Source organism: Neopelma chrysocephalum, unplaced genomic scaffold (assembly GCF_003984885.1).
Source record: "Neopelma chrysocephalum unplaced genomic scaffold, ASM398488v2 Primary Assembly neopelma1_43, whole genome shotgun sequence".
Lineage (NCBI taxonomy): Eukaryota > Metazoa > Chordata > Aves > Passeriformes > Pipridae > Neopelma > Neopelma chrysocephalum.
This window is the reverse complement of record NW_020897702.1, coordinates 15,542,939-15,570,143: the sequence shown is the minus strand read 5'-3', so window position 1 is coordinate 15,570,143 and position 27,205 is coordinate 15,542,939. Positions and strand designations below refer to the sequence as shown.

The window sequence follows — 27,205 nt, the reverse complement described above, 5'->3', positions numbered from 1 at the left end:
TTACAGTCATGCTTAGCTGCCCCAGCTCAAGTGGAGAATACTTTTCTCCATTAGTATGTCTGTTGAAGCCAACGTAGATGTGACAGCCCATTAGCCAAACTGTGCAACCCTTATGGTTCTGAATACTTGCGATGTTTACTTGCTTACCAGCTGAGTACAACCTCAACTGTCTGCATCTTAGAAAGCATCAAACAGGGCTACCAGGATCAAATAGGTGTCAGTCCTAACATGAGATTACTGTTTATGTAAGTGTATGCCACTTCCCTGACTTAGGTTGCTCTGACTTGTCTTTTCTGACAGTTGACTTCAGCGCTGATTTGGGCTGTGGTCTTTTTGGTTATACATCACAAATTTTAAAAATATACTGCTGCTTCTCTTTACAAAATACCAAGAAAAACTGTCATATTTGGTGCAAATGGCTTATTTTCTTGGAATTTCCTTAGTGGGGTATATTCTTTATCCTTATTAAGGTTTTAGTCCATCAACTATGGATTGAGCAATGCAATCATGATTTTGAAAGCTGAAGGTAACACTTGAATGCAACTGTAATAACCAGTAACCTGGAAAATCTCAAAATGATACATTGTGTCATTTATATCATTGTGTGCAAAAATTGTTCTCCACTCTGCAGAGACCACTGCCTTACATGGAAGAGACTTAACATAACTGTGTGTTGTCTGTCATCTGCATACTGTTGATCAGTGCTAACAAAATTTAAATATAAATACGCCTAGACAGAGATACTTAACTTCACGGTTGATAATGAAGCCAAGGAAATAAATCAATAAAAACCCATAATGAACCTTAATCACACAGGGGGAAAAAACCCCAAAACTAGAACTATATAGTATTCATTAATATCTTACAGCTCTGTTATTATCAATTTAGAGGAAGGAGCTCAGTTTCTAGACAGCCAGGTGGTGATGTACCATGCCCGATCAGAGCTTGAAAAATAATGTCCTTCACACCATTTATCAGTGGGAACTCTCTGCTAGCCACTTGGAAGCTTCTCTTCAGGGCTTTTGCTTTCAGCAAGTCGTGCTGAAAGGTAGTATTCATTTGGAGAGAGCCCAGACAAGATTAAGAGGAATGATCTGAGGTCTGTAAAACGTTACTTACGAGGAAAGACTGAAGGATTTGAGGCTGTTTAAGCTAGAGAAGAGAAGACATGCTGTTAGTATTCAGGCCTGTAAAAAGTACCTGTAGAGGGGAGGGGAATAAACTGTTCTCCATGCCCAGTCACGAGAAAAGAAGTTGTGAATGGGCTTTAATTGCATTTGGATTATTTTTGTTAAACGATAGGAAGAAATTCCTAATTGTAATGATTGCTAAGTACTGAAATACATTTCGTAAGAAGGTTAGGAAACTGATGTTGCTAGAGGTTTATAAGAATATTAGAGATGAGTTCATTCAAGAATGATCAGGTTGAGCTGACCTGCATTGGGCAGCAGCTGGACCAAATGACCTTTAAGCCCCACACATCCCTGCTTCTGGTGGGTCTGTATTGAAAAGGATTTGCTTTTAAGTCTTTCCTGCAGTGCCTGGTATTGCCTCCTTCAAGGCATCACTAGTAATCTGTGCACAACCCACTCCACCTTCTTGTTAAGGTTATGGGAAACAAGTGGAGAGCTTGCATAAAAATCATTTCTGTCCTAGGGGAGGTCGGGGTGCATGGAGTGAATCAAGTTACAGAGAATCTTAATTTCGGTTGTGTGGTGAAGTAACCCAAAATTTATAAACCTAGTTGAGTGGGGAAGTCTCTGTTTAATCACATAATTGATAGACAACTGATTTCTCAAAGGTATTCATATCCCATTCATTTGTATGTGATTCGTGAGAAGTTAATTGCATGGGAGTGAATTTCTGTTGACTTGTCAGGGCTAATTTCCAGAGTCGACATCCAGTTCTCCCAAAGGCTCTGTGTATGAGATGGTAAATGGATGGATATGACCCCCACTTCTTCATCTATGATACTCATATAATGAAAGTTATTTTCATGAGGAACCATTCATTGCTTCATGCCTTGTAAAGGTCCTTTCTGCAGAGGCAACCCAAATGCAATTGGCATCATTCTTTAATCAAATGACAGCAGTAGAAACATGAAAAAACATTTTTATTGGATTGGGCAGTCTTACAGTTAGTGTTGTATGTGTGCCATGGTGATAAATAGCATGCTGTACTCTTTACTACAGTCAAATCCCTTATTCCATGGCATTATTTGTTTTTTGCTGGCTGTTGACTTTCCCTCCTTTGCTTCAAAGGAGTGATTTCCATTTTCGAAGCTTTGGATTTTGAATCGTGTAAGGATTTCTACTTAGTAGTGGAAGCAAAAGATGGAGGTACGCCAGCCCTGAGTGCCGTTACAACTGTAAATGTAAATGTGACAGATGTCAATGACAATGCTCCAAAATTCAGCCAGGAGGTCTACAGTGCAGTCATCAGCGAGGATGCAGCCGTCGGGGACTCAGTGATAATGGTGAGTGAGGCCGTGGGAGGCGTTTAGGTGGGGTGAAGCCCTCTGCCACATGACCCTTTAAATACTGCTACACTGCTTAATAATGATAATTACCATATCCTGAATCCCCCAAACTGTTCCCTAGCCAATACTCTGCGTTTACTACTGCTTTCCAGGCTGCTGTAAGTTTCTCCTCAAAAGACAGTAGTAGTAGTAGTACTGACTCTTTCTTTTTAACCCCTATATGCTGTCAAAGAGCAATGGCATATCCAAGGCATATTCAAGGTATTGCATTTCATGAGTCAGGTAGAAACAAATGGGTTTTAATGGAAAGGCAGAATTCAGCTTTTCAGAAAGTAGAATCGTAGAATCATAGAATGGCCAGGGTTGGAAGGGACCTTAAAGATCCATCTAGTTCCAACCCCCGTGCTATGAATAGGGACACCTTTCACTACACCAGGTTGCTCAGAGCTCCAAATAGATAGTATCTGTGTAGTCTGGCATGCAGCGTGTCATACCCAAAGCTTGCAATACTCTCACCTTGCAACTTGTAGATTCAGAGAGAAAGTGTTATGTGGAATAGTAAGATTAAAATATTCTGTATTTTTTAGGGCTAGAATTTTGAGAAGGTCCAAGGAGAGCCTTCTGTCAAAAACTGATTAGGTTCATGCTTGTTGCTGTAGAGGGGTGCAGTTCAGGTGTAACTAATCTGACAGAATAGGAAGTCTAACTTTTTGGAGTGTTGAGCAATTAATGTATCATACAGGTCACTTAATATCTCTTTTGCTAATTTTTACTCTTCTCTCAAAAAAAGTTGATAGCAGAAGATCTGGACAGTCCTCCCAATGGCCAGATTCATTTTTCCATAGTGAATGGGGATCAAGACAATGAATTTTCGGTTGATCCTGTTTTGGGACTCGTGAAGGTTAAAAAGAAACTGGATAGAGAAAGGGTAAGGCATATGGAACTTCTTAAATTGCAATGACTTACAGATGTGCATTAATCTTTGCTTGTCTGCTAGCTTGAGTTGAAGGAGTTTCTTTTATGCTCTGCAACGATCAGTCTAAGATATTCCAACAGGTCTTTCTAATGTTTTCCCACTTCTTGCCATGCCAGCCCTGTCCCTAACCCTATCTACAAGCCAACTGTTCTACTACCCTTCCCATCCCGCACCAACAGAGCAGCTGAGGTCAGATCGGGAGGGAAAAAGGCAACACTGGATTTCTCCTGTCACGCCACTGGCAGCTGTTGCTGCCTTCCCTCTCCTGCACGTGCAAGCACACACATATAGCTGTGTGTGCAACAGAGAGATTACAACATTCTCCAGATTGTGGCACTGAGCTGAGACCCAGCCTTTAATTAGTGCTCTGCAAAACGTATCATTGGGGAGGGGATGCTTTGAAGTGGCCAGGCTGTACCAAAAGTGAAAGAGTGCTTCATTAACAGATTCTGCTGCTTTGTTTGCTCACTCCATTATTCATTCAGGATTATTTATCACCATTTTGCCATAGCTAGCAATTAGCAGCTTTTGGAGAAAAAACAAACAAATGCAGTTGCCTGTGCTGCTAGCTGGGCAGGAGAGTGCTAAATGGCTTCAGAAATGCTTCCTGCCTCCCAGCAATGCATCCATGAAACTGGGGAAGCAGATTGCTACCCTCAGAATAAGGGCTCAGCTGGAAAAGCTCTTTACTGGAAGCAGAGCTACTGCTCAGAATAGTGGCAAATATTCTTTCTGTATTATCACAAAGGCAGTATTAAGTTGTCAGTATTTAGTTGCAGAATGACTTTATCGGAGACTGTTGAGGACAGGGAAGTAACAATGGCTGTGCCTGTTAAAAATGGGCTGTAATAAAAGCATGGGCTTAATTTCTTAACATTACTTTTTTTAGTTTCTGAAGCGCACTCATGTACAGCTGCATTTAGATACACACATTTCCCTTCACCAGCATCAGCAAGTTTAATGCCATCTCTGTTAGATCTGTATTTTCCAAAGTTTCACTCTTAAAATAAGCTGTGATACTGTCTTTTTCTCTGCTTCCTTGGCACATTTTCTAGACACAGGTGTTTCTGACCCCTTCAGGGAGAATGATACATGATGCCCCATCTGCTGTAGATTCCCAAAGGCAGTGCCGACTCCCAGATTTTAGTGGTTTAAGGAAACTCATTTCCAGAGCTATAATCACATAGAGACCATGACTTTTGCCATCTACCTTCCTGGGATACATTGAAATGAAAGCAAACAGAGCAAAAAAATGGGAAAGAGCTTACAAAACTGTCAGTCTTGTCTTTAGCTAGTGGTAGAACTCACAGTTGAAAAAAAAACTAATTTTCTGTCTCAAGTTTCTTGACTTTCCTTAGTCCGAGATTCCTCCTCTCTCCTGTGTCACTATGCCCCCACCAAATTGCAGTCTTTCTCCTCCATATAACCCCCTAAAAAACATGTTCCCTTTGTCTTTATGTTGGTCCCATATCCCAGAAGAGCCTCCTTATTTTGTGTGCTTAATCTGTACTCCTCCCTACTACCAGGAATTTTATTTTTTTTTTAATGGATTTGAATTTCCTTCCCCCTGCCCCCTCCAGAAAAAGCCCCATTGACATTATCTTGTTCCCCTCTGCAGGGCCACGTTTTTTCTCTTTCCAGCTCTGCACTGAGAGGGTGGAGTGGAGTGTTGTATCTGGCACGTTTTGCCCTTTGCTCACTCTCCTGTAGAAGGATTCAGGGGTAGATGTGTCAGCAGCTTTCCCTGGGGAGCAGGAAGCAATATACAGTAAAAAGCAGTTTTAAGACCTAAGGAGGCCAACATAAGGATGCAGTTCAGAAAATCCAACTGTCATCCGTAAACTGTGCACAGACAGAGCTTTTGCAAGTTGTCACATATGCTCACACCTCACACATGGGCACATGCATGTGTAGAGGGCCCATGGATGATGCACTGAACTGCCCGCACTATGCTGAGTAGTTTCTGTATGTTGCAAACAAGAAGGCTCAAGCCCTCTTATTTGCTAAATGGTGGATAATATTCTGTTGCTGCAGAGACTGTTGTCCCTAGTACTCCCAAATGTTTCCCAGTGTGTTTAAGCCAACTGTCCGTGAACTTTTTCTTGGCTCTCCTTCTCCATGTTAGAAACAATGTGTGTCAAACCGATGCTGGCTCTAATAAGCAATTTATATAATATCCTGGAAACCAACCATAAGATAAATAGAATCAGGTCACATATCCCAGCTGACACCTAGGAAAGATGAAAGTGTAAGCCACAGTACTAATAGCTGAGTTCAGATATTATCTGTTGTTTATTTTCTGTCTGCCCCTTTTTTCAGGAATGTATTATCTGATACAGTTATTTTAATACAATGAAGCTGTTATGTTTATTGATAGCCTTATAAAACAGAAGTTGGGACACAGTGTGGCAATAAACAGGATAATGTTATACTACGGGCAGGAAGGTAATGAGGCCAAACAGCTTTCCTCAGAATATGGAAGGTGGTGCATTGGATGTAAAGAAACTGGGTTGAAATTTAGGACCACTTTCACAATGATTTAATGTTTTCACCTTTTGCAGATATCTGGTTATTCACTAGTTATCCAAGCAAGAGACAGCGGCACCCCTCCTTTGTCTTCATCTGTGACGGTCAATGTGGACATTTCTGATGTGAACGATAACAGCCCTGTATTTACTCCAGCTAACTACACAGCTGTAATTCAAGTAAGTTTATCCTGAACATCAAAAACTTCTCTGACTTTTAAAATGCAGGAGCATTTGGTTTCAGTTAAGTAGCTTTTCATGATCTATCTGCAAAAGATGTATCAAGTGATCTTATCTAAAAGAAATGATAAACAAGGTTTTTTTAAGTCTTTGTAAGTTTCTGTTTTCTGAGGTTCCTTAACCACAGCATCTGTCACACATTTTATCATTCATCCCTGTTGCACCAGGTACCCTATCCTCAAAATGTCTGCTCTGGAATAAGTTCACCTTTCTTTACACCTTGTTCTGGGTGTGAGCCTTAACTGTTAGTCAGACCTGATCAGACACAGTATCAGGCAGAGCTCAGCAGTCCCTGGAGGTGTGATGGGTACCTTAATTTCTGCTACTGGTCCATGGGGCATAAGCAGTGTCAAATAAGCGCGTGTTGTGAAACACCATCTTGTCCAAAGAGCATTCAGTTGAATATTCTCGATAGCAAAATGTGGTATTTTATAATTGAGATATGTATCATTTTAATCCTTTTCTTTATACGCTGTGTATATGTGTAAAGGAAAATAAACCAGTGGGCACAAGCATTTTGCAGCTGGTAGTGACAGACAAAGACTCTTTTCACAATGGCCCCCCTTTTACCTTCACCATCCTCACTGGCAATGAAGAAGAGGAGTTTACACTGGACCCTCATGGCGTTTTAAGGTCTGCAGTCATCTTTAAGCACATGGTCTCAACTGAATATGTGCTCTGCGTGCAGGTATGTCTTGATTTTTATATCTGTACCGAAACAAAAAACCCCTCATAGTTGTTGGTAACCTGTACATTACCTTTATGGGTTGGTTTTAATTGACTGTATTCTATGAGTAAATACCACACATTCCAGTTTACAAATTCACAATACAGTATATTTCCTTTGATGTTCAAAAACCTGATTTCATATAAATATAAATAGGTAGCCAGCCACCTTTCCAATTTCCTTGGCATGAAATGAATTTTCTGAGCAGCGACCGTTATGGTTTAAGATTTTCATCATTTTTTTCTGTAGCTAAGCAAGGAAAATAAGCAAAAATGCATTATATACATATAAATATACCACAGAACAAGTGACAGCAAAATACTGTTCTAGGAAGGAAAATCACTTCTGCTTTTAAGTCATAAATTTAATCATAAATTTTTGGAAGCCTTCCAAGAATTCATGAAATCACATTTCCAAGGTCAACTTAGCCTTGAAAGAATGTCAAAATAAGACATTCAATAGAAGTCCAGCTCAAACTTAGCTTTAGAGTAATTGTTGAGAAGCTTTGTAACCACGGTAATTTTGATTACCAAAACTAGTAAATCCAAAAGTAATTTGTCCACATTTCTCAGGCCTGACAGAGAAGATGTATTAGGGTTCAGTAAATATGCAAGTCTAGGGAATCAACTACACCCTTTCATTGAAATGAGTCATGGTCCTATAAGCTGCATTTCAAGTGCATTCTTCCTCCACTTGCCTTGCTGGGGTTGATGTCTCTAAATACAGCCTATCTGCTCCTTTACAAGTACATTTAATGCTGTTCATAGCAGTAGCATCCCTAGTTACAATTGTTAGTTACAATTCAAAAAAATATAAGCTCTGATGCTAATTAACAGTTTAAATTAAAGTTTTACAAGTTTGTCATTTAATATTCCTGAGACCTATTTTTTTAGCCTTGTAGCAAAACAAAAAATCTTCACCTTTCTTTCTTACCATGCCTTCATCCTAAAATATCCTGCTTTCAGGGTAATTTGCTAGCCAAAGTTTCTAGCCAAAACTGAGCATGAGTTAAATCTAAGCAGCATCCTCCAGCTTTAGAGATCCAAGTATTTCATATAAATGAAATATTAGACAGACCACCATGTCTGAGATGCACCAGTATGCTCAGAAAACCACACTGTTGGATTTTGGAGGCATAATTTCTCCCAGTATTATTTTCTTTAGGGATTTCTGCAGTGAAAACATATTTTATAGTTTCCTGTTGTGTATAGAGCATAGAAATGCTTCTTTCCATTCCTATGTGCCAGAGTGCTGCTTTCTCCTTTCCACCATCAGGTTCCTTCTCTGTGTTAGGTTTATTAAGAAGTAATGTTAAAATGAAAAGCAGAATGGGATGTAACCTCTGTGCATGTACGTGTGTATTTGCACATATATATATAAAATCTTTTTTTAAATACTCCACCAAGCTCTTTAAGGAGTGAAGATGAATGAATTTTAGAGTGTCTTAGAGTTATTAATCCATGCATAATAATGCCCATGTTACTGTTCTCATCCTGCCATTTTTTTCTTCAGCTTGTAAATTTTCCTTCTCATGTCCAAATACAAAGATCTTTGGACATGTGCTACATCTCTGCCCAGTGGTAGTTCAGCCTTCTGTTTCTCTCTGGAGCAAGTAAATGTGTGGAGCAGTATATCTTAATATTGACTTCAATGACAGATTTTTCTTAGTGTAGGAAAGGACACTGATTCAGGTTTGCACATGTTTCTGTCAAAATGGCCTTGGGTTTTTTGTCATACTTGCTCTTTTGCTCTCTATAAAAAAAAGTGCAAATGATGCTATTATATGTGCTCTGGGTCATACAGTCATCTCTCCAAGTGCAGTGCTGCTCTCATATTTTATCGTTAGCAACAGCACAAGCACCTATTTCATTTTTGTAGGATGATAAATTTTATTTATTTCAAGCATGTTTCTTGATTGCTTCAGGTAAAGTAGTACGGAGTGCTGTAGAAAAATTCTGAACTCCCTCAAATCCACACAAGTTAACCAGGGTCTGAAATGCTTTGGAGCACACCAAGCAATGTAGGAAGCTGATATTTCACTGGACTTCAGTCCCTTCTCAGGATAGAAGTGAGCCCAAACTCCATTTGGTGCAGAATATAACACATTGTTGGTATATTCTCCATTGTGAAGATGACAAGTGATAGCTATGGGATCCTGGGAACATTTCAGTTTGAGTAATGAGACATTCTACTGACACATTTCTCCATGCAATCCACTTAGAGATCTCTGCTTCCCTGAAGAGTTTCTAAGTTCCACTGCTAGAAATGGCTGAGATATTTCTTTGCATATGTATTTTGCAAATACATTTGGGAAGTTCTTTTGGGAGGTCTTCAGAATTACTGATGCTGCGAAAATATACATAGGAAAAAGTTGTGGTTGTAGGCTGTGTTCTATGTGTGTTTTATTTATTTTTTTTATTTTTTTCTAAATTACGTTAGGCAAAGGACTCTGGGAAGCCTCAGCAGGTTTCCCACACCTACGTTCAGGTGAGGGTTATTGAAGAAAGCATTCACAAACCAACTGCCATTCCACTGGAGATTTTCATTGTCACCATGGAAGATGATTTTCCTGGGGGAGTCATTGGGAAAATTCATGCCACAGATCAGGATGTGTATGATGTCCTCACATACACACTAAAATCAGAACAGAAAAGTTTGTTCAAGGTCAACAGCCATGATGGGAAGATCATTGCCCTTGGAGGGCTCGATAACGGCAAGTATGTCCTAAATGTCTCTGTCAGCGATGGCCGTTTCCAGGTACCCATCGATGTTGTGGTCCACGTGGAGCAATTGCTACAAGAAATGCTGCAAAACACAGTCACCATTCGTTTTGAGAACGTTTCCCCAGAAGACTTCGTGGGTCTTCACATGCATGGGTTCAGGCGTACCTTGCGAAACGCGGTGCTCTCCCAAAAACAAGACAGCCTACACATCATCAGTATTCAGCCAGTGGCAGGCAGCAATCAGCTTGACATGCTGTTTGCAGTTCAGATACACAGTGGTGGTTTCTATAAGCCTGCCTATTTGATTCAGAAGCTTACCAATGCAAGGAGACATTTGGAAAATGTGATTCGTATTTCTGCTATCTTAGAGAAGAATTGCTCTGGACTGGATTGTCAGGAACAACACTGTGAGCAAAGTCTGTCCATTGATTCACATTCCCTGATGACCTATAGCACGGCACGAATTAGTTTTGTGTGTCCCCGCTTTTACAGGAATGTGCGCTGCATGTGCAATGGTGAGTACTGCTCCCTTTTCCCCTTCCATCTTTGCATATTATGCGATAGGATCCATTTTATTCCTCTGACACAGATTAGAAGGGGCATTTCAATTCAGTCCTCTAAAGCATGACTGGCTGATACGTTGTGGGAATTGATTTCTCAGGCTCAGGAAGAATTGTTCGTGTTTACTGATGTAAATGGAAGTTTATGAACTTTGGCCTTTTACGACAAAGACCGCTTTCCTGGAGGCTCCGTAATCAGAGCCATCAACCAGCTTCCAGGGGAGGGGAAGGAATGGGAGAGGAGAGAGAGAGAGGGAAGGATGTGGTTTCCCACCCAGTTAGTGCCACCACTGGAATAAACCTGGAGTCTGACTGTAGCAGAGCAGTCTGGTCTGCAGTGATGCACCAGCAGCCTCCAAGGAAAAGCACCCCTGGCCTAAGACATGCAGGTGGAAAGACTGTTTCCAGTCCTGTTTTTGCAGAGAGGCGTGATAACCAGTGAAGTATTTTATTAGCAATTCCTGACCTTTAATGCTGCAGTAGGGGACGGTGAGTTTTAGGCTGCTCCACTTTTGGCAGAGATTTCATGGGCATATGACAAATAGACTCAAGAGCCAGTCTTCCGTATGATTCTGCACTTGGATTTTAAAACCTTAGGCAGTTATAATACTAGCTCTGTTTCTTTTGTTTGCCAGGCCATTTGCTCCTCATTCCGCTTCATTTAAGAGCACAGAAAAAAGCTGCTGTAAAATCAATACATCCTAAGTCTCCCTCATCTTAAGCACACATGCACACAGACCAGGACAAGAATTCAGCAGCCATGTCCCTCAATAACCAACCTTTGTTTCTGCAGCAGTCAGCAGGGCTTCATGTTTTACCATTGACCTCAGTGGGGATGAAAATAGGCATAAATTGCACAAAACTCAACCAGAAATCATTTTTTTCCTGCAGCACATGAATAATAATGCCATAGAAGTTCAATTCTGTAAAAAATACCATAACTCTGTATCTGAGATACATTCAAAAGCAGACTATCTGGTCAATTTTTAAGTAATAGTGCTTTAGGTTTCAAATAGGCATATCTAGTACAACAATTGCCAGCATTTTGTTACACATGAAAGGCTCTGAAATAAAGAATTTTCACAGGTTTAAAAGGGACAATGCTGCAATATCCTCCAGTCAAGTCCAGGAGCCAGTGCAGAAACTCTGTCTGCAAAAAATTTTTATATTCTCTTAAGTCATAACTTAGTTTTATTTTTGTATCAAGAAATCACAAATCCTCATCTCCTTGGGGATAGTGATAGTCCTCACTGACAGAAATTTGTTTTTTGGCAGCGAAAATTTTCACTGTTTGTAATTTCATTTCACTACTTATTAAAGTTAATAATGATGTATTATTCCCTCTGCCTCGTAATCCCTTAGCTTAACTCCAAAAAAGGGACTTTGCAGTGCAGTACAGTTTCGATCCAGGCACACTCTTCCTTTTTCTCCCTGCACAGCAGGTTTGCAATGGAAGCACAGAAATTCAGCTGGGACAGCAATTTCCAAATTTTTCTGTCATGTACCAGTCAATCCTCAAAATGGATGGCAGGCTGCTGGAAAGGCAGTGTGGTTCTGCGACCGTCTGTGGTCCCCAGCCTCTGGACCATTTATCATGGCCTTAAAGACTGCTGTATGGGAACAGTTAGAACAGGCAGCTTGTCTTGGTCCAGCTGAGAAGCTGGATGGGGTTCCCACTGCTGCTATGCAAGCCACTATGTGCTGATTTCCCATGGGTGATCCACAGGATTTGGGGTGGGATTGTACCTATCCAGCCTATCATCCAGCCTGTAGTAAAAAAGTGTCCAATGGTGCGGATTTATGTATAGCTGCCAAAGAGGTGAAAATCTCGGTGCATATTACTTGCACAGATATTAGAGACCTTGGTTGGAAGTGAAAATTCATGCTTTGGCCTTCTCCTCATCAGGTAATGCTTCAGCCTCTTCCTTTTTAATTATAGGAGCCACAAAAAATATCTTGGTATTTAGGTAAATACACGGACACACCCTGTGTTTTCTCACATAGGAGGTAACATGCACTTCTGAGGGTATATTAGTTAGAGAATGTATGGATAGTTTTGCTTTCAGAAGGCTAAAGATTAGAGTAATAGAGTGAGAAAAATGCAAATGCTTCTTCAATCAGTGATTCTTGTACATGCACATAAATGCACAAGTCAGAAAAAAAGTGCAAAATTTATTTTGGCTTGTTTAATAAGACAGCATTAGCAAGATATTATCAGTATAATAGAAGTATTATACTTCCTTTGTTACTAAGATAGTTTCACATCCAGTAAATATTAATAGTTTGAATTATGACAAAGCCATTAAAATATTGCATATGTTTCCAGTGAAATGATTCAATTATGACCCAGAAAGCTTGAGTTTGAACTAATTCACTCATTCCTGAAATATATATCATACTTGGAGTGTTTTTCCCACTGGCAGATGTCACAGATATGCACAATTTATGCATGCCAGCTGTGCATAACTTACCTAGATTACCTTTGTGAGCAAACAGAGTTATCTAACGTGAAAATGCAGGGAGACTGTAAAGCAGGCAGTGGGTGAACTTTGGAGGTTCAGCAGCTCAGCTCTGGAAGGCTAAGTTCAAAAGTTCACATGCATCAATCTTTGCCTTTAAAATCAATAAAATTGAACTAAAGAGTTTTTCAATAACAGACTGTCTCCTTAGATTTCTGCCTCATCTGTTTGTGTTTGTATGAAAAATATTGTCACAAAGTGGGATTTGTTTTGGTGTGACCATAGGGCTATGCTTACCAATCTCCCATCACATGGTGTGAGATATGCAAACAACTGTCAGTGCTGGGGGAAATAAAGATAGGAGGAAGGGAATATATATATTCACATAAAATAGTTTGCATGGCATTCTCATTTTTCAGAAGCAAAAATCTACTCCGTATTTTTTGCATGATGTAAAGTAATTCTTTTGTGTGGAGACAAAGATACAGAGAAGCAGGTTTTGTTGGGACTACTTTGCTGTAGAGTTGTTCTGCATTATAATCTGAAAAAAATGAGATTACATTATTATTTTTATAGGAGAAGGCTGGATTGAAATAATCTTGACAAATGTGGATATATATCTACATCCATGCTGGTCACTCCAGGCCCCATTTGCAGACACTGGAAAGAATGAGGTGCTTTTAATGATGTGATACATCTCTCCCTAGATGTCTAAAGTCAGTCAGATGAATCATGCCCTAAAGTTAGATGAGATGAATTCCATTTCAAATGTTTAATATGGTTCTGGCCTAATAGTTTGAAAGAATTTTTCTAATGGACGCAGAAGTGTTCAACAAAAGTGGAGACACTTACATCCACATTATTTAATCAAGAGAGTAGCAGTCTTGGACCACTTTCTCATGAAACAGGATAATTCAGACTTAATGAAGCCCTTTCTAGCATTTTGTGAATGCTCTGACAAAAGAAAATCATAGACTGTGAGGATCTGCTATTAATATAGGACCTATTTTTCAGAGGTGGTTTGTCCTCAGCTCCACAGAGCACACACTGTCTTAAAGAGTACTGGGTGCTCTGAAGGACTGGGCATCAAGAACCCAATTCTTATGTGTACAACACTGCTTTTCCCATTTTCAGGAAGCACACATGTATGTACTAATGAGCCTGGATTTTCCTGGCAAGGAAGACTGAAAAAGAAGGTGTCCTGTCTGTGCTTGGGAACCAAGAACTGCAGATAATTTTGATAGATTTGATCTGGCCATAGTCCTTTTAATGTTGCACTTGTGTAAGGAAAGATGTTTCTCCCTGTGAATATCTCTGACATTAAGTCCCATGCTGAGAATGCACAGTCTCATATAAAATGTGGGAGAGTTGAAGTGTGAAGTGGGGGCACGATTCTAGAATCAGGGCAAGTGGCAATTGGTGTCTATCACTTAAGGAGTCCTAAGGGAAGCTGTGATCAAGGAGTGGATGGAAAAGGTCAGATGTCTCGTTATTCTAAAACTCAGAGACATTCTATTTCACTAGGATGTACTGTGTGACACAAAGTTTTCCAGGGGCACCTGAGCTAGATGAACCCCATTGCTGGCTTGTGCAGAAACAATTTTGCAGTGTCTGTGCTGATGTGTATAGAATAATCATTACCTATAACACCTGGTCACCATGCCCTAAAAATAAAAGCAGATTGCAGATCATGAGTTCCCTCCCCACTAAAGTAATTACTACTTCAAGTAGCAGTTTGGAGTTTGTTTTGCAAGCTTCATGCTACTCTGGCTCTCATGGTCTCCCTCCTTTCAAGCTTTCTTCTGCAAGTGAGAGAAACAGACTCTTTTAATACTCATACAGACTCAGGAGAATGGGCTGATAGAAAACTACAAAATATCACAAGGAGTAAGTCAAAATGACTGAAGCACTCAATTTTCAGAATATATTTACAATCCTATTTTTTCTCCTGTTTTTGAAGGAGTAGGAATTAAATACGTCTCATTTTGCAATGGAAGAGTGTTTTCTTCCTCAGTATACTGGTTAGAAGATTGAAATGCTTTTATCTTCTTTTAGAGAATTAAGCTGAAGATGATCTGTCAAAATCAAGTGGGTCTATTCCACCTTCTCTGCCACGCACGGGTTGATGCTAGCTCGTGTGTTTCTGTGATACCTTGTAGAGAACAGTTTTATTAATAGTAATGTGAGTTTCAAGAGAATGCTGTGGATTGCCTGGACTTCCTAGAAGAAAAAAGATCAGTTCAAACCTATGTTTCTTGAATCTCTTATTGGATGGTAAATAGACTGCTCTTTGGAGTGGAAATGCAACATTAGAATAATTTTGTTTAAACTCAGGCTGTAAATCTTTGATGTGGACAACGTAACCTTGAACAATTTTACAATTTTGTTCCACACAGTTGTGAAATCAGCCTGAAAATGCCTGTTAGCTGGGGCAATGCAATAATGCAAATTTGTAGCTTATGTACTTAGAACCATACAGACAGGCATAAAGCACTTCTCCCAAGTCTGAATATTTTAAAAATTTTGTGACAGCTATGAAATCCTGCTGCAGCAGTATGAATAGAAATTTGATTTTCTTGTAGTTTACCAGAAGAACTATTCTTGGCCGTTCAGGATAAGCAGTTCTTTAGTGCATCTCCACAGTTGCACTAAGTACATTAGATCTTTTCCATCTGTTTTTGAATGTGCAAGGATGACTCTGAAGTACAAATCAGAGTTTGAATCAGCTAAAAACCTGGCAGAGATGGATAACAAAGTAAGCTGCTGCTTTATTGTTTCATGTCAAAGATAAAGCCATAGGTTAGGGGATGTGAGAATTTGCAGAGCCACATTTGGAAATCTCAGTGCCCCTTTCTGCTCCACACTGATGAGTTCTGGGGCTTTTGTCCAAATGGCTTGTCTGTCAGCTGCATAGAGGCTTACTTGAATTACAGCCTCACAAAACATCTAAATTTGTGCAGAGAAGGGATATACTCTGTGTACACCAGAATGCTGTGTATTCGTCACATAAGAATGAGTTAAAATAGCTGAAACAACCAAGGAGAAAATACAAGGCGGCCTACAGAATATTTAGCAACCTGTTATAATTTCAGAAATAATTATTACTTGCCATTGAATTCCAAGAAATATGGGGGTTTTTTCTAAGGAAAAACAAACAAACAAAAAAAAACCACATAAAAACCATTATATTCTCTGTTAAATTCTGCAGACCTTACTTTTAAATAGAATATAGTTCTGTGATGCAGAACCCTATTAAATATTAAATGACAATTGTTTCTTGATTCTATAAGACTTAAAGTGGAACTGTATATTGCAGCTGTTACTCCTGTTCACATTACCTACTAATGTGATTAATAAAGAATGCCATGCATCATTTTCTAACAGTGCTAAAGGCAGTACTGTAAATCGTTTACTGCGTAGACCTCTCAAACAAATGTTTGATAAAGGAGGGGAGGATGTTAAACATTAAATTGACTATGCTGTACATCAAGGAAGACATTTACAGTAATTGCCATATTTGTAGTCAGCCCATGTCCACTTTGAAACCTACAGCAGTAATTTTTCTTTTCCCAGAAAATACTTACAGTGTCAGGTAATTTCAGCTGTGCTTACTATGAGCCCTGCTTGGCTTGTACAAAACTCTGAGAGCAATAAGATTCTTTCTTTCATTATTTTTGGAGATGTACTCTATGACAGGTTGATTTCTTCCTTTATAAATTGTAAATCAAATAATATGCTCAAAAAATAAACTAGTTTTTTAATATGATAAGAATCCTGCAATATACAAGGACTAACAATATTCAGAAAGTGATGGGTAGGAAGGTGTGTTTTATCATTAAATTCATCACCTGCATGTCTTAAGTAAATTAACTTAATAAGCAAAACAAGATGAGTCTGTCCATTCCCAGCAACTGCTTTCACCCTATTCAGGCTGTGGCTGAAAATCAACAATAGCAAGGGCAGGAATGCCTTTTTTCCTGCATTTGAAGTCTACTTTCATAGCAGCCACACATAGATAGATGCCCATATGAACAAGCTGATGGTGTATCTACCAAGTACCTTACTACAACCAAGAAAAGGCTAGCTTATGGAAGTCACATATTCCTGAAAATCCATATATTAAGCAGCAGTAGGTGTATTGTATTTTGCATTATTGTAGACAGTGTTTGAAAATCTTTTAAGATTAGGGCAATTAAAACAGATTTATCTAGATGTTTTTAGAAGTTAAGTACAAGTTTTACCCAAACCCTATGAAATGCAAGAAGCTCCTTTGACACTGACAGGCTTCAGAGTAATTCCTTGACATGCTCAGCTTGATAGATGTAAAACATTTAGGTGGTTTTGAAGAACCTTCATGTAATTGCTCAAGTATTTTAAGCAAATTTAAAACTCAGCATTGTTCTGTCCCTTCAGATTAGAAAAAAAATGAAGTTTTTGAAGCTGGGCAAGCTGGATAGGATGTGAGATCTCAGAAATGTCAGGAGGAACGTAGGGAAGAGGCAAATTTGCCTGTGCTGTATGACCAAGCTCGCAGCATGTCCTGTGTAGTATGAGGATGAAAAGTCCAGCTGCCACACTGTTGGCCCAGCATGGCTTAGAATCATAGAATGTCCTGAGTTGGAAGGGATCAACAAGGATCATGAAAGTCCACCTCCTGGCCCTGCACAGGACCGCACCAAGAGTCACACCTGAGAACATTTCCCAAATGCTTCTTGAACTATAGCAGGCTTGGTGCTGTGACTATTTCTATCTCCTTCAATTTGCTTCTCATGGGTGTGCTGGGACAAAAGGAGTGCATAGCTTCAAGCCATTTTTTTTCTCATATGTCTATAAAGCCCTTGTACATGAAGGTTTGTGAGAAAATGGATGGCCTGAGAGGTACACCACCAATTACAAACCAGTTACTGCTTATAAGAGTTCATTTTTATAATATGTTCCCATGGTGTTTAGGGCATCTTGAAAAAGAACTATTACAGTTTTGCTATGTACTTCTACAAAAATACTTCTCTCTACTATGAAAGTGTGTGGTTATTATTATTAAGCTGTTTTTTGCTTATACTGAAGTGTGAGATCAATAATTGTCTTTCTTTACTCCTGTATTGTAGCAGATCATGCTTTACACTATGTGTCCCTGACAGCATTTTAACTTATTGCAGGAGGACTCTGTCCAGGGTCCAACGACCCCTGTCTGGAGAAACCGTGTCCAGGGGACATGCAGTGTGTGGGGTATGAAGCTAATCGGAGACCGTTCATCTGCCAGTGCCCACCAGGAAAGCTTGGCGAATGTTCAGGTGCATGCCACAGCTGTAAAGGGGGATATACTTGAACAACTAAGTGCTGCCATTCTCATTTTGTAGGTAGAGGTGCCACTGAAGTCAACAGAAAATGTACTGCTTAAACCATCTCAGCACTGGCACTTGGTGTATCTTGTTTATAAGCCCTGTAAATACTTGCCTTTGTAGGTATGAGGCTGTTTGTAGACAGAAATTCCCACTGACTTGTTTAAGTATGAGATCAGTAAAACAGGCTGCTGAGAAAACAGGATTTCTCCTAGAGAATGTTATACCAGATGTTTTCCTGCCATGGGCAAAGCTCTATAATTAACTCTTCTACTTACTATTTAAATTACCAAAATTCCAGTCTTTATTAATGAAAACACTACGCCATCCCAAAACAAAAGTTTGAGGACACTTGTTAGTTCTCTACAGCTGTGTTGTTCCCTGGGATATAAAGAGCCAGGTGGAAAGTCAGTGAAGTGGAGCTCTCTGGTGACTTCAGTGAATTCCAGGCTGCATGACAGAGGATTTGTGCTATTTGCCTGATGAAAACACAGCAGATACTGAACTGTGGTCCTGAACAGTGGTTGCAGGGAACTCATGGCAAGGGTTTGGCTGACATCTGCCCACACCTAACTTTATACCGGTAACTCAACTGCCTGATGTATAGGTATGGGCATCTTCGACTCTCTCTGTTATCAGTGAGGCAAGATAGGTGCCTCCAGAAGTGTATAAGCTGAAAAAGGCTGAATACTTGGAAAAACCTCTCTTTTTTTTTTTTTTTAAGTATGGAGAACTAGAGCTTTCTTGTATCCCCTGAAAAATAATTAAAAAAAAATAAATAAATACAATATATTTTGCAGTAGATGCCAGTGTTTTTTCTCATAGAAAATGGGTTTGATTTATTTCTTCCTAGACATTCTCATTAACTTTATAAATTCTTTAATTAACTTGACAGTTGAGGAATTATTTCAGGTGTCACTAAAAGCACGTATGTCTTTTCAAAATGGTTATTTCAGGCCATACTTCCCTTAGCTTTGCTGGGAATAGCTACATTAAATACCGGGTTTCTGAAAATAGCAAGAAAGAGGAATTCAAGTTGGCTCTCCGTCTGCGAACCCTGCAAAGCAATGGGATTATAATGTATACCAGAGCGAATCCCTGTATAATTCTGAAGGTAATTAAAATAACTTATCTTTTCTGCAGTTGTTTTTCTATATTCTGTATTTTCTGTTGGCTCTTGATTTGGGTAATGCTGTTCTCATTTCAGCTGCAGATTGAGAAGAAGAAATCTGATTCTAACAGGGAAAAACAATTTCAACAACAGCAGCAACAACAACAATAAGAAAAGCAGCTTGTTAGTGGTACTTTACTTGGAAAATTTCCCACTGGGTGCTGTTTATTACAAGAACATTATATATGTATGCGTATAGAAACCAGTCTGTACAAGATGTAAAATTGGCCATTTATATGACTATATGGTCAAAACAAAGCATACTGAAATTGCTGGTTTTCCCTTCTGTCCATGTCTGTGGTTAGGGAACATGCCCTCACTGTTATCAAGTTAATTCCAGAAATCAGCTGCTTAGAACGTCTCCTACTGAATATGAAGATCTCTGCTCTCTGTGGACTGAGATTATTTGTTGAGAGAGTTGTAGGGTCACCGGAGATTGATACCAAATCAATATTTAATTGATAAGCTCTCCATGCATTTTTGTTCTTTTTTGTGTTTCTGTGAAATGGCAAATATGTGCTGGATGGAAAGGGAGTACTAGGCTCATCCAAGACCCTGCCTGTATAGTATTTCTGCTATAGCCTCATAAGGTACAAAATGAAGACATTGACATTTGTAACTATGCCATGTTCTATAATTCAGCAGTGAGAGAAATAACACACAGCCTTTTGTGTCTGTGTTTGCAATCTTCAGAGTACTTTGGGCTGAATGCTTAGGTAATGTTAAAGTTGCTATATGAGTTATTAATGGGCAACAAATAACTTTATAGCTGTTAGACTGAAATATTTCATGAGCAGGAGTACTGTCTGTCATTGACCAGGAACTGTCAGCATTGTTCAGATTTGTACAAGACAGTTAAGCTCTGATTTGAGACACACGGAAATGCAGTTTGAACTGTTAAGTATATGTTTTTGTTCAAGGAAAACCAAACGAAACTGCAGGCTGGAAGACCTTCTTTGAAGTCTTCATCATGGTCACTCTTAGCACATGTCAGTAGGTAATGTTTGCAATTTTGTAATTTTAAAAAATATTTGAAAAAAATCACAAATGGCCCTAGTGGAAGGTGCCACTTCAAAACAATGAGAGACAATACAGAGATTACTGAAATTTAGTTAGAATGGTAATAGGAGCATTAATTGTGTTAGACTTTAGTGTATAAAGCTCGCATCATTAAGGAGTACAGCATGTCCAGGTCATAGGCAACTGAGTGAAAATCTCCAGTTGAAGCTGAGAAATTTTGCCACCAAAAAAGAAAAGTTGATGCTGCTACAAAAAAAACAAAACAAAAAAAAACCCACCCTCATTGCAGTCATCTGAGTTGAATCTTTAGTTGTGAGGTAGGAACCATGTGTTTTCAGTCACCACACAATCACCAAATTATTTTGATTTGAAAGATGCTGAGTTAAAAATAATACTTCAAGGAGCAGCGACAAGAGTTGTGGCTATTCTGCTCCAATCTCAAAGGTCCTCCATGTCAAGCTCTGTTTTGCTTCCTAGCTCTAAGAAACAGTTTCCGTCTTTGAACTCATCTCACGCAGTACTTGATAGAGAGCTTCAGATGCAGCTGCCACCTCACGTATCCAATGAGTGAGGTCCAGGATCGTGTATGGATGCAAAGCCTCTGCTTTGTCCTATGCATTTAGCAGGGTAGGACACAGGGAATTACCTTCCCAGAGCCTCATGGTCGGCTTTTAGGTAGGGCACAATTCGCTGTCTCAGTGTGTGCATTTTTCCCAGGTCTGGCCCTTGGCTTCTGTGTGCATATGGCTTAAAGAAAACTAAATTATTACATTCAGCATAGTTTTTAAAGAAATTGTACCACTTTAAAGATCAAGAATTGTCAGAGTTTTGTTTGTGAAGGTCTTTTAGCAGAGGAATATCAGGCTGAGGTCTCACAAAAGTGCTCTGTGGCAGACAAATGGCATTATGCTCAAGGGATTTAGCCTTATCAGGTCTCTTCAGGATAGCAGCTGACTCTTGAACTGCATTTTGGGGATCTTTAACTCAGATGTTGTCAAGTAAGTTATGCTTAGACTCTCTAAGCTTATGTTTTTTTCATTTGTAAACTACAGGTAAGACTATTTTTTTTTTCTTTAACCAGGTACATATGTTGTGAGATAGGGAAGCATTCAGAAATGAGGCCATTAAGTAGATTAATTACAGGACTATAAATGTGAAGTTGTTATCATTTGAGCATTGCTTTCAATTAAATTGAACATGAGGAGTAGCTTTCCAAATAGAGGATAAAGGATGGAATCCTGTGCTCTTTTGAGCACTCTGGCATCACTCCAGCAAAGCACTTAATCATTTGCTTAACTTACTATATTTGAAGGCAATTGGAACTACTTACATACCTTAATTTTAAGCATGTACTTAAGTGCCTGCTGGATTAGCACCAGAGGGCCCAACACCATCACTGAGCTCCAAACAAAGGCAGAGGTAGAGGAAATTTAGACCATAAGCCCATGGGAGGGCAGGCAGAAAACACCACTGCTGTTGGAGCATACAGTGGCATTGATTGTTTTGAAGGAAGTCTCTCCCATTGCAGTCTATTTAAAAATTAATGCTGCAATATGGTTTTTGGAGTTTAAATGACCAGCTTAATTTTGGGAGCTCATACATTTGTGATAACTCCAGGGATGGAAATATTTCATAATCATAACACAGTGTCCTTCTTGGATGAATAATCAATTCCATAGAGCAAACTGCTTGTCTACTACTTTGATGAAAGCCTACCAGCTACACTGCATTGATACAATATAATAAGGGTGTTATTTATTCAGCTATTTCAAATAAAGTAACTCATCCATCGATTTTGAGAGGTTGGCCATTTTTTTTGTTGCATGCTCTTGCTTTTAAGACAATTGGAGCAAAATGAGATGCAGGTCAATGGCCTTTTTTTCTCCTTTGAAAAGATTGCATGTGCTGAAACCAGTACCACTATTTCCTTGTTACCTAAGTAGCATCTAACTGGGAAAGGTAAGGTTTAAAGCATTACAAGACCATTCCAGAAGAGAATTCCATAATTTATCTAATTTTTTTCAAGGAATATAATGGAGATTCAACTTTTTTGTGACATTTAAAGGATTAAAAATTTGTAAAGAAAGACTTTACCATCATGCCAGAAATATAGGTGCTAAATGGTAAAAGGCAAGCATATGTTCTTCTGTCCAGGCAGTTAATGTGAAACTTTTTGCATCATTTAGTTAAGTATATATTTTACATTTGAGTGCATTACTGTTGCCTGGCTTATGCTGCATAGGACTGAAGCTTGGATATGGTCCCAGTTATGGCTGGAGTTGAAACGAGTAATATTTTAATTAAATACACTGTTTTACACAAACGAACCTGAAATGCAATTCAGTTAACGAAGTATTTCCCCAGATAGATTAGGAGGAAGCATTCTGTATCCATGGTGTTTGACTGCAGATGGACTGTGTGAGCTGGAGGTGGTCTCAGAAGAACCACTTGATCATTTTATTACCTGTGTTGATACACAAATATGGATGTTAGCCAAACATCTTAGCCAGGCTAATATTGTAATATAATTTACAAGATGTGTCTGGCTCCATTTTGCTTACTGAATGAAATTGTTGAAATATAATGGATATATATGGAATATCAGCTCTTGGAGTCTTCTCTGTTCTTTTTACTTCTTCACAGGTGAGGAATTTCATGGCTGTAAAAGTATATCTGCTTAAGTATGCATTAACCTCCCTGTCCTAGTTGTTATAACTGAGACTGTAACTAAGCCCTGAGCTTATAAAGCACTGAGAAGTGGAAGCTTGGTGGGAATTTTCTGCTCAGCTAGAATGAAGCAGTGTCTCTCTGCTTTCATGATGCAAAGGGTCTCTGCTGGTGCCATGGGCTGCAGTGGTGAGGGGTTGCAAAGTTTGTGTATCTCTGCTGTGAGATGGAGCAACTCAAGCTCTCTGCTGTCTTGCACTACACAGATGGAGGGAAAAAAGCAATGCCACACGTTCAGTCCTACACTGATAGTCTGATGCTACCAGCTCTCAACCAGACCAGCCCCACTGATGTTATTATCTGGATAACTGCTGAGGCTGGACATTCATTGGATTTCCATACTGTTTTCTTGAACTGAGCAGTGACTCTGACATCACAGCAGTTACAAAGAATCACAGGAACACCATGGACTAATTGCTGAATGATAGTTGAATTCTTGTGCTTAGGAGCGGAGGCAGCAATTTTGCCTGCCTGGCCAGCCTCGCTGCTAAATAGTCAGGACAGGAGCCCTTTGCAGCAACTGCTCCTTGTCAGCTGTTCCTGTTCTTCCTCCTCCTTGAGGCACCAGGCCATCAGGGGACAAGTATTTCCTCCCAATCCCCCTACAGCAAGGCCTGTGACCATCTGATTAATGAAACTATTTTTATTGTCCCATTGCTAGGGGTATCTGGGCTTGTCACAGTCTTTAATGTATGTATCTGTAAAGCAGTGGTGTGAGATAAGGAAATGACGTTACCCCTCTTTTATTGATGGAGACCTGAAACTAATGACTTGCTTGAGATCCCAGAGGAAGAGTGTTGCAGAGTGTGGATTCCCATGCAAATCTATCATGTCTTACACTAGTACTGTAAGCATCAGACCATCCTTTCCATCTTTCACTCTAGCCTGAGGTAGGGGTTGCTAGTGTTTCTTCAACGAAAGGAAGGAAACAACCTTTCAGACTATATATATTTACTGTGTATGTCAGATCATCTGCTGGTAAAAAGAAGTATAAGTGGATGAGAAAGATGTATAAAACATATTTTAATGGCAAATCTTTTAGATCATCATTTCCTGTATACAAATGGTTTAATATTTATTCCAGGTGCTCATATGTGGTGTTGTATTTTTAAAGATAATTGGAAAAACATGTTCTGTGAGTAAGGGTAATAGACGTGCAGGCAGTAGGTTCTTCAGGGCATAAGTAGTCTTAGGGGAGGTATATGTATATTATACACAATCAGTAGAAGAGTTTCCATAGGAAAAAGCCTTTTGAATAAGCAGCAAGTTGGCTGCTTATCCAATGATGGCTGTTTTTCAAACTGTAATATATTGGCATGTATTTTTCAGTTTGATTTGTATTCCTTTTGAGCCAGGTCTTTCTGAGCAGCACCTTCAAGGTTTATGGACTATTTAGTAGCACATGGAGAAAAGAAACTATTGCTCTGTCTCTGGAAAGAAAAATCTCAGTTTATCAGGGCATCTTGTTTATGAAGATTCCTCTGGAGAATGCTTTAACAGGCACAATTTCAATCTACAGAAATGGTTTACAGCTGAGTTTTGAGTCCCATAAGAAAAGATTTTTTAATGAAAAATGATCCAGACTCATTTTTCTATACATCCATTAGCCATTTTAGATTGAGCTGTAAGAGTACCATGCAACATCCATTCCTTAAGCAGGTTGTGTTACAATCATAGATCTGACTTCTCAGTTGCATCCTACAGGTCAGGGACTTTGAAATAGCCAGCTGCTCATAGCAGGGGCTAATTCTGGCTCCGTCCTTTGGCTCCTTCCCTCATACCATGCAGAGTAAGTAGGCAGCTGGCATTGATAGGGAGCTTGCCACACGCTTGCCACTGCTTAGCACCTCTGTGTCCAAGTGACTGCCAAGTAGTGGAGTGATGTGGTTTATATCCCAATTGACCAGTATGTTGTGGCTTGAGGTTCAGTTCAAATTCAGCTGGTCAAGAGACTGAGGGTTTGGAAAGGAGAGGGAGTCCAGAGATCTACAGATCTCAAGATTTTACTCTTAGCTTTCTTCCAGGTAGTTTTGTCAACCTCCAAGGACATAAAATGCTGATAATGATAAGACAGCACAGTCTGCTTCTGTAGATTAACTGTTTCACATTTACCTTCAAGCCACATCAGAGAGCCTGGCAGAGAAGTGTGTGGTCCCACAGTTGAGACAAATGCCAAGGAATGTCTCTAGCTAACATGGTTTAAAATGACTATTCATGTTAGAAATGGCCAAAAATGGCCAAAGGCAGATGGACACAATGCAGCATACTCACATCTGCAGTAGCCATGCCAGTTAAGCAGGCCACAAAGCTCTGTGGGGGTTCTTGCATTGACAGCTGTGGCAACTCTGCTTTGATGGCAGGGAGCAGTCAGGCTCTGTTAGACACACCAGTGAGAGGACAATGTGTGATGCAGGGAAGGATGAAAAAGGACATAGTACATGAACTTTTCAGGATGATAAATAACGGGACAGAACTCTCTTGAGATGGGGTTTGCAGAAATAAATACTTCCTAAAGCATGACATAAAGGTAAAATACTTGCAAGAGCTTTCAGAGAGCTTGAATCCAATTAATGTGTCATAAGAAATTATTTCCAGCCTTGTCAGCCATTTTAAACTGATCTACCATCTGTTAGAGGAAACTAAAATCTTTAGGTAAACTGCTAATCAGAAAAGCAGCACTTCATATCTATTCTCTTACTCTGCACTTCACCTGCCCCAGTTGCCATGAACCCAGCACAAATATGAGGAAAGAAAAAAAAAGTAAGAACCATTTTATGTCATCCGTGAGGTATACACAGGGCAGGTAGTGTAGCATCTTTGGAAAATAACTGACTTTTGGTCAACTAGAATCTTACTGTTGTCATTAGAGAAACTGAACTTATGACACTTGGGGACAAATCCACACCTCGTTGAGATGCTCCAAAAGGTTACAGAAGCACAGGATGTGTATGTGAGCAGAGTACCTAACATCACTAGCTGAAAGCAGTGGCCATTGACTTTGCCACAAGCCCCTTTCAAACACTGAGAGGTGATCCTGTGCCCTGACTGTCCTTTTGGTAGCATCAACCACTGGGAGCAGATTCACAGCTCACAGGTGAGTGATAGCTGAGAGAGACACAGCTATTCAGCAGCAGAGCCAAGAGCAGAACATAGGTCCTCTAGTCCATACCTGTTCAGTAAACTTATCATTATCCCAGTTTTTCCAGTGTTCTGCATCTATATTTTTTCCTACATTTTCAGTTCTCCTGCAGTAATTGGCTTTGGATAAATTCAAAGTAAGCTGATATTTATGACATTACACTTTTTTGCTGCTGATAAAGGCACAGCTTTTTGCTATTTTAGTGTCATGTAGGAGAGAAGCTTTTAACACTGTATAGAGACTGTCTAGAAGTCCTCTGTGTTTCCAGATTCTCTGTGAGAGTGTGTTATGAGACAGCTGAGTGCCTGAAGCGGTTTGATTTCTGCTTTCCTCCTGCAGATTGTCGATGGCAAACTCTGGTTCCAGTTGGATTGTGGAAGTGGCCCAGGAATCCTGGGAATTTCTGGCAGGGCTGTTAATGATGGAAGCTGGCATTCAGTGTTCCTGGAGCTGAATCGCAATTTCACAAGTTTGTCCCTGGATGACAGCTACGTGGAGCGCCGCAAAGCCCCCCTCTATTTTCAGACTCTCAGCACAGATAGCTCCGTCTACTTTGGTGCCCAGGTCCAAGTGGATAACGTCCGCAGCCTGACTGACAAGAGGACAACACAGGTCTTGAGCGGCTTTCAGGGCTGCCTGGATTCAGTTGTCCTAAATAACAATGAACTGCCACTCCAGAACAAGCGCAGCAGCTTCGCAGAAGTGGTTGGCCTGACTGAATTGAAGCTTGGCTGCGTCCTTTATCCCGATGCCTGCGAGAGACATCCCTGCCAGAACGGAGGCACCTGTACTGCTGTGCCATCTGGTGGTAAATGCTTTCATTACTTTATGGGTTTCCCCCTCACCATTTTCCTCTGTAATGTATTGCCAGAGATGGTTTTATGCAGCAACATGCTTGAAAAATCTCATGAACTCTATAAAACTCTGATAGGTATTGCAAATTGGGTAAAAGCTGTTTGCTCTATAAATAATGGTGAAGCGGTGCCCCTTCTTACTGCATAAGTGTTCCAGGAGGAAATTGATTTATTGGCTGTTAGGATAATCCTATTTCTATAGAAACCAATAGAATTACAATTACTGTAATGCTCAGCTGGATTTTTCAGGATCCATTTACAGCGTC

At 39.8% G+C, this 27,205-nt stretch overlaps 1 protein-coding gene across 9 annotated transcripts in view; it reads left to right on the top strand.

Annotated features, from left to right (window-relative positions):
* Nucleotides 1-27,205, top strand: part of FAT3 (FAT atypical cadherin 3) — a 405,538-nt gene that overhangs the window by 351,421 nt on the left and 26,912 nt on the right. For all 9 annotated transcript variants that reach the window (XM_027677451.1, XM_027677453.1, XM_027677457.1 and 6 more), the window contains 8 exons: nucleotides 2,262-2,476; nucleotides 3,270-3,407; nucleotides 6,017-6,160; nucleotides 6,711-6,908; nucleotides 9,387-10,185; nucleotides 17,846-17,980; nucleotides 18,985-19,142; nucleotides 26,425-26,893. In XM_027677451.1, the coding sequence (XP_027533252.1) occupies nucleotides 2,262-2,476; nucleotides 3,270-3,407; nucleotides 6,017-6,160; nucleotides 6,711-6,908; nucleotides 9,387-10,185; nucleotides 17,846-17,980; nucleotides 18,985-19,142; nucleotides 26,425-26,893 (2,256 nt within the window). The remainder of the gene's footprint in view (nucleotides 1-2,261; nucleotides 2,477-3,269; nucleotides 3,408-6,016; nucleotides 6,161-6,710; nucleotides 6,909-9,386; nucleotides 10,186-17,845; nucleotides 17,981-18,984; nucleotides 19,143-26,424; nucleotides 26,894-27,205) is intronic.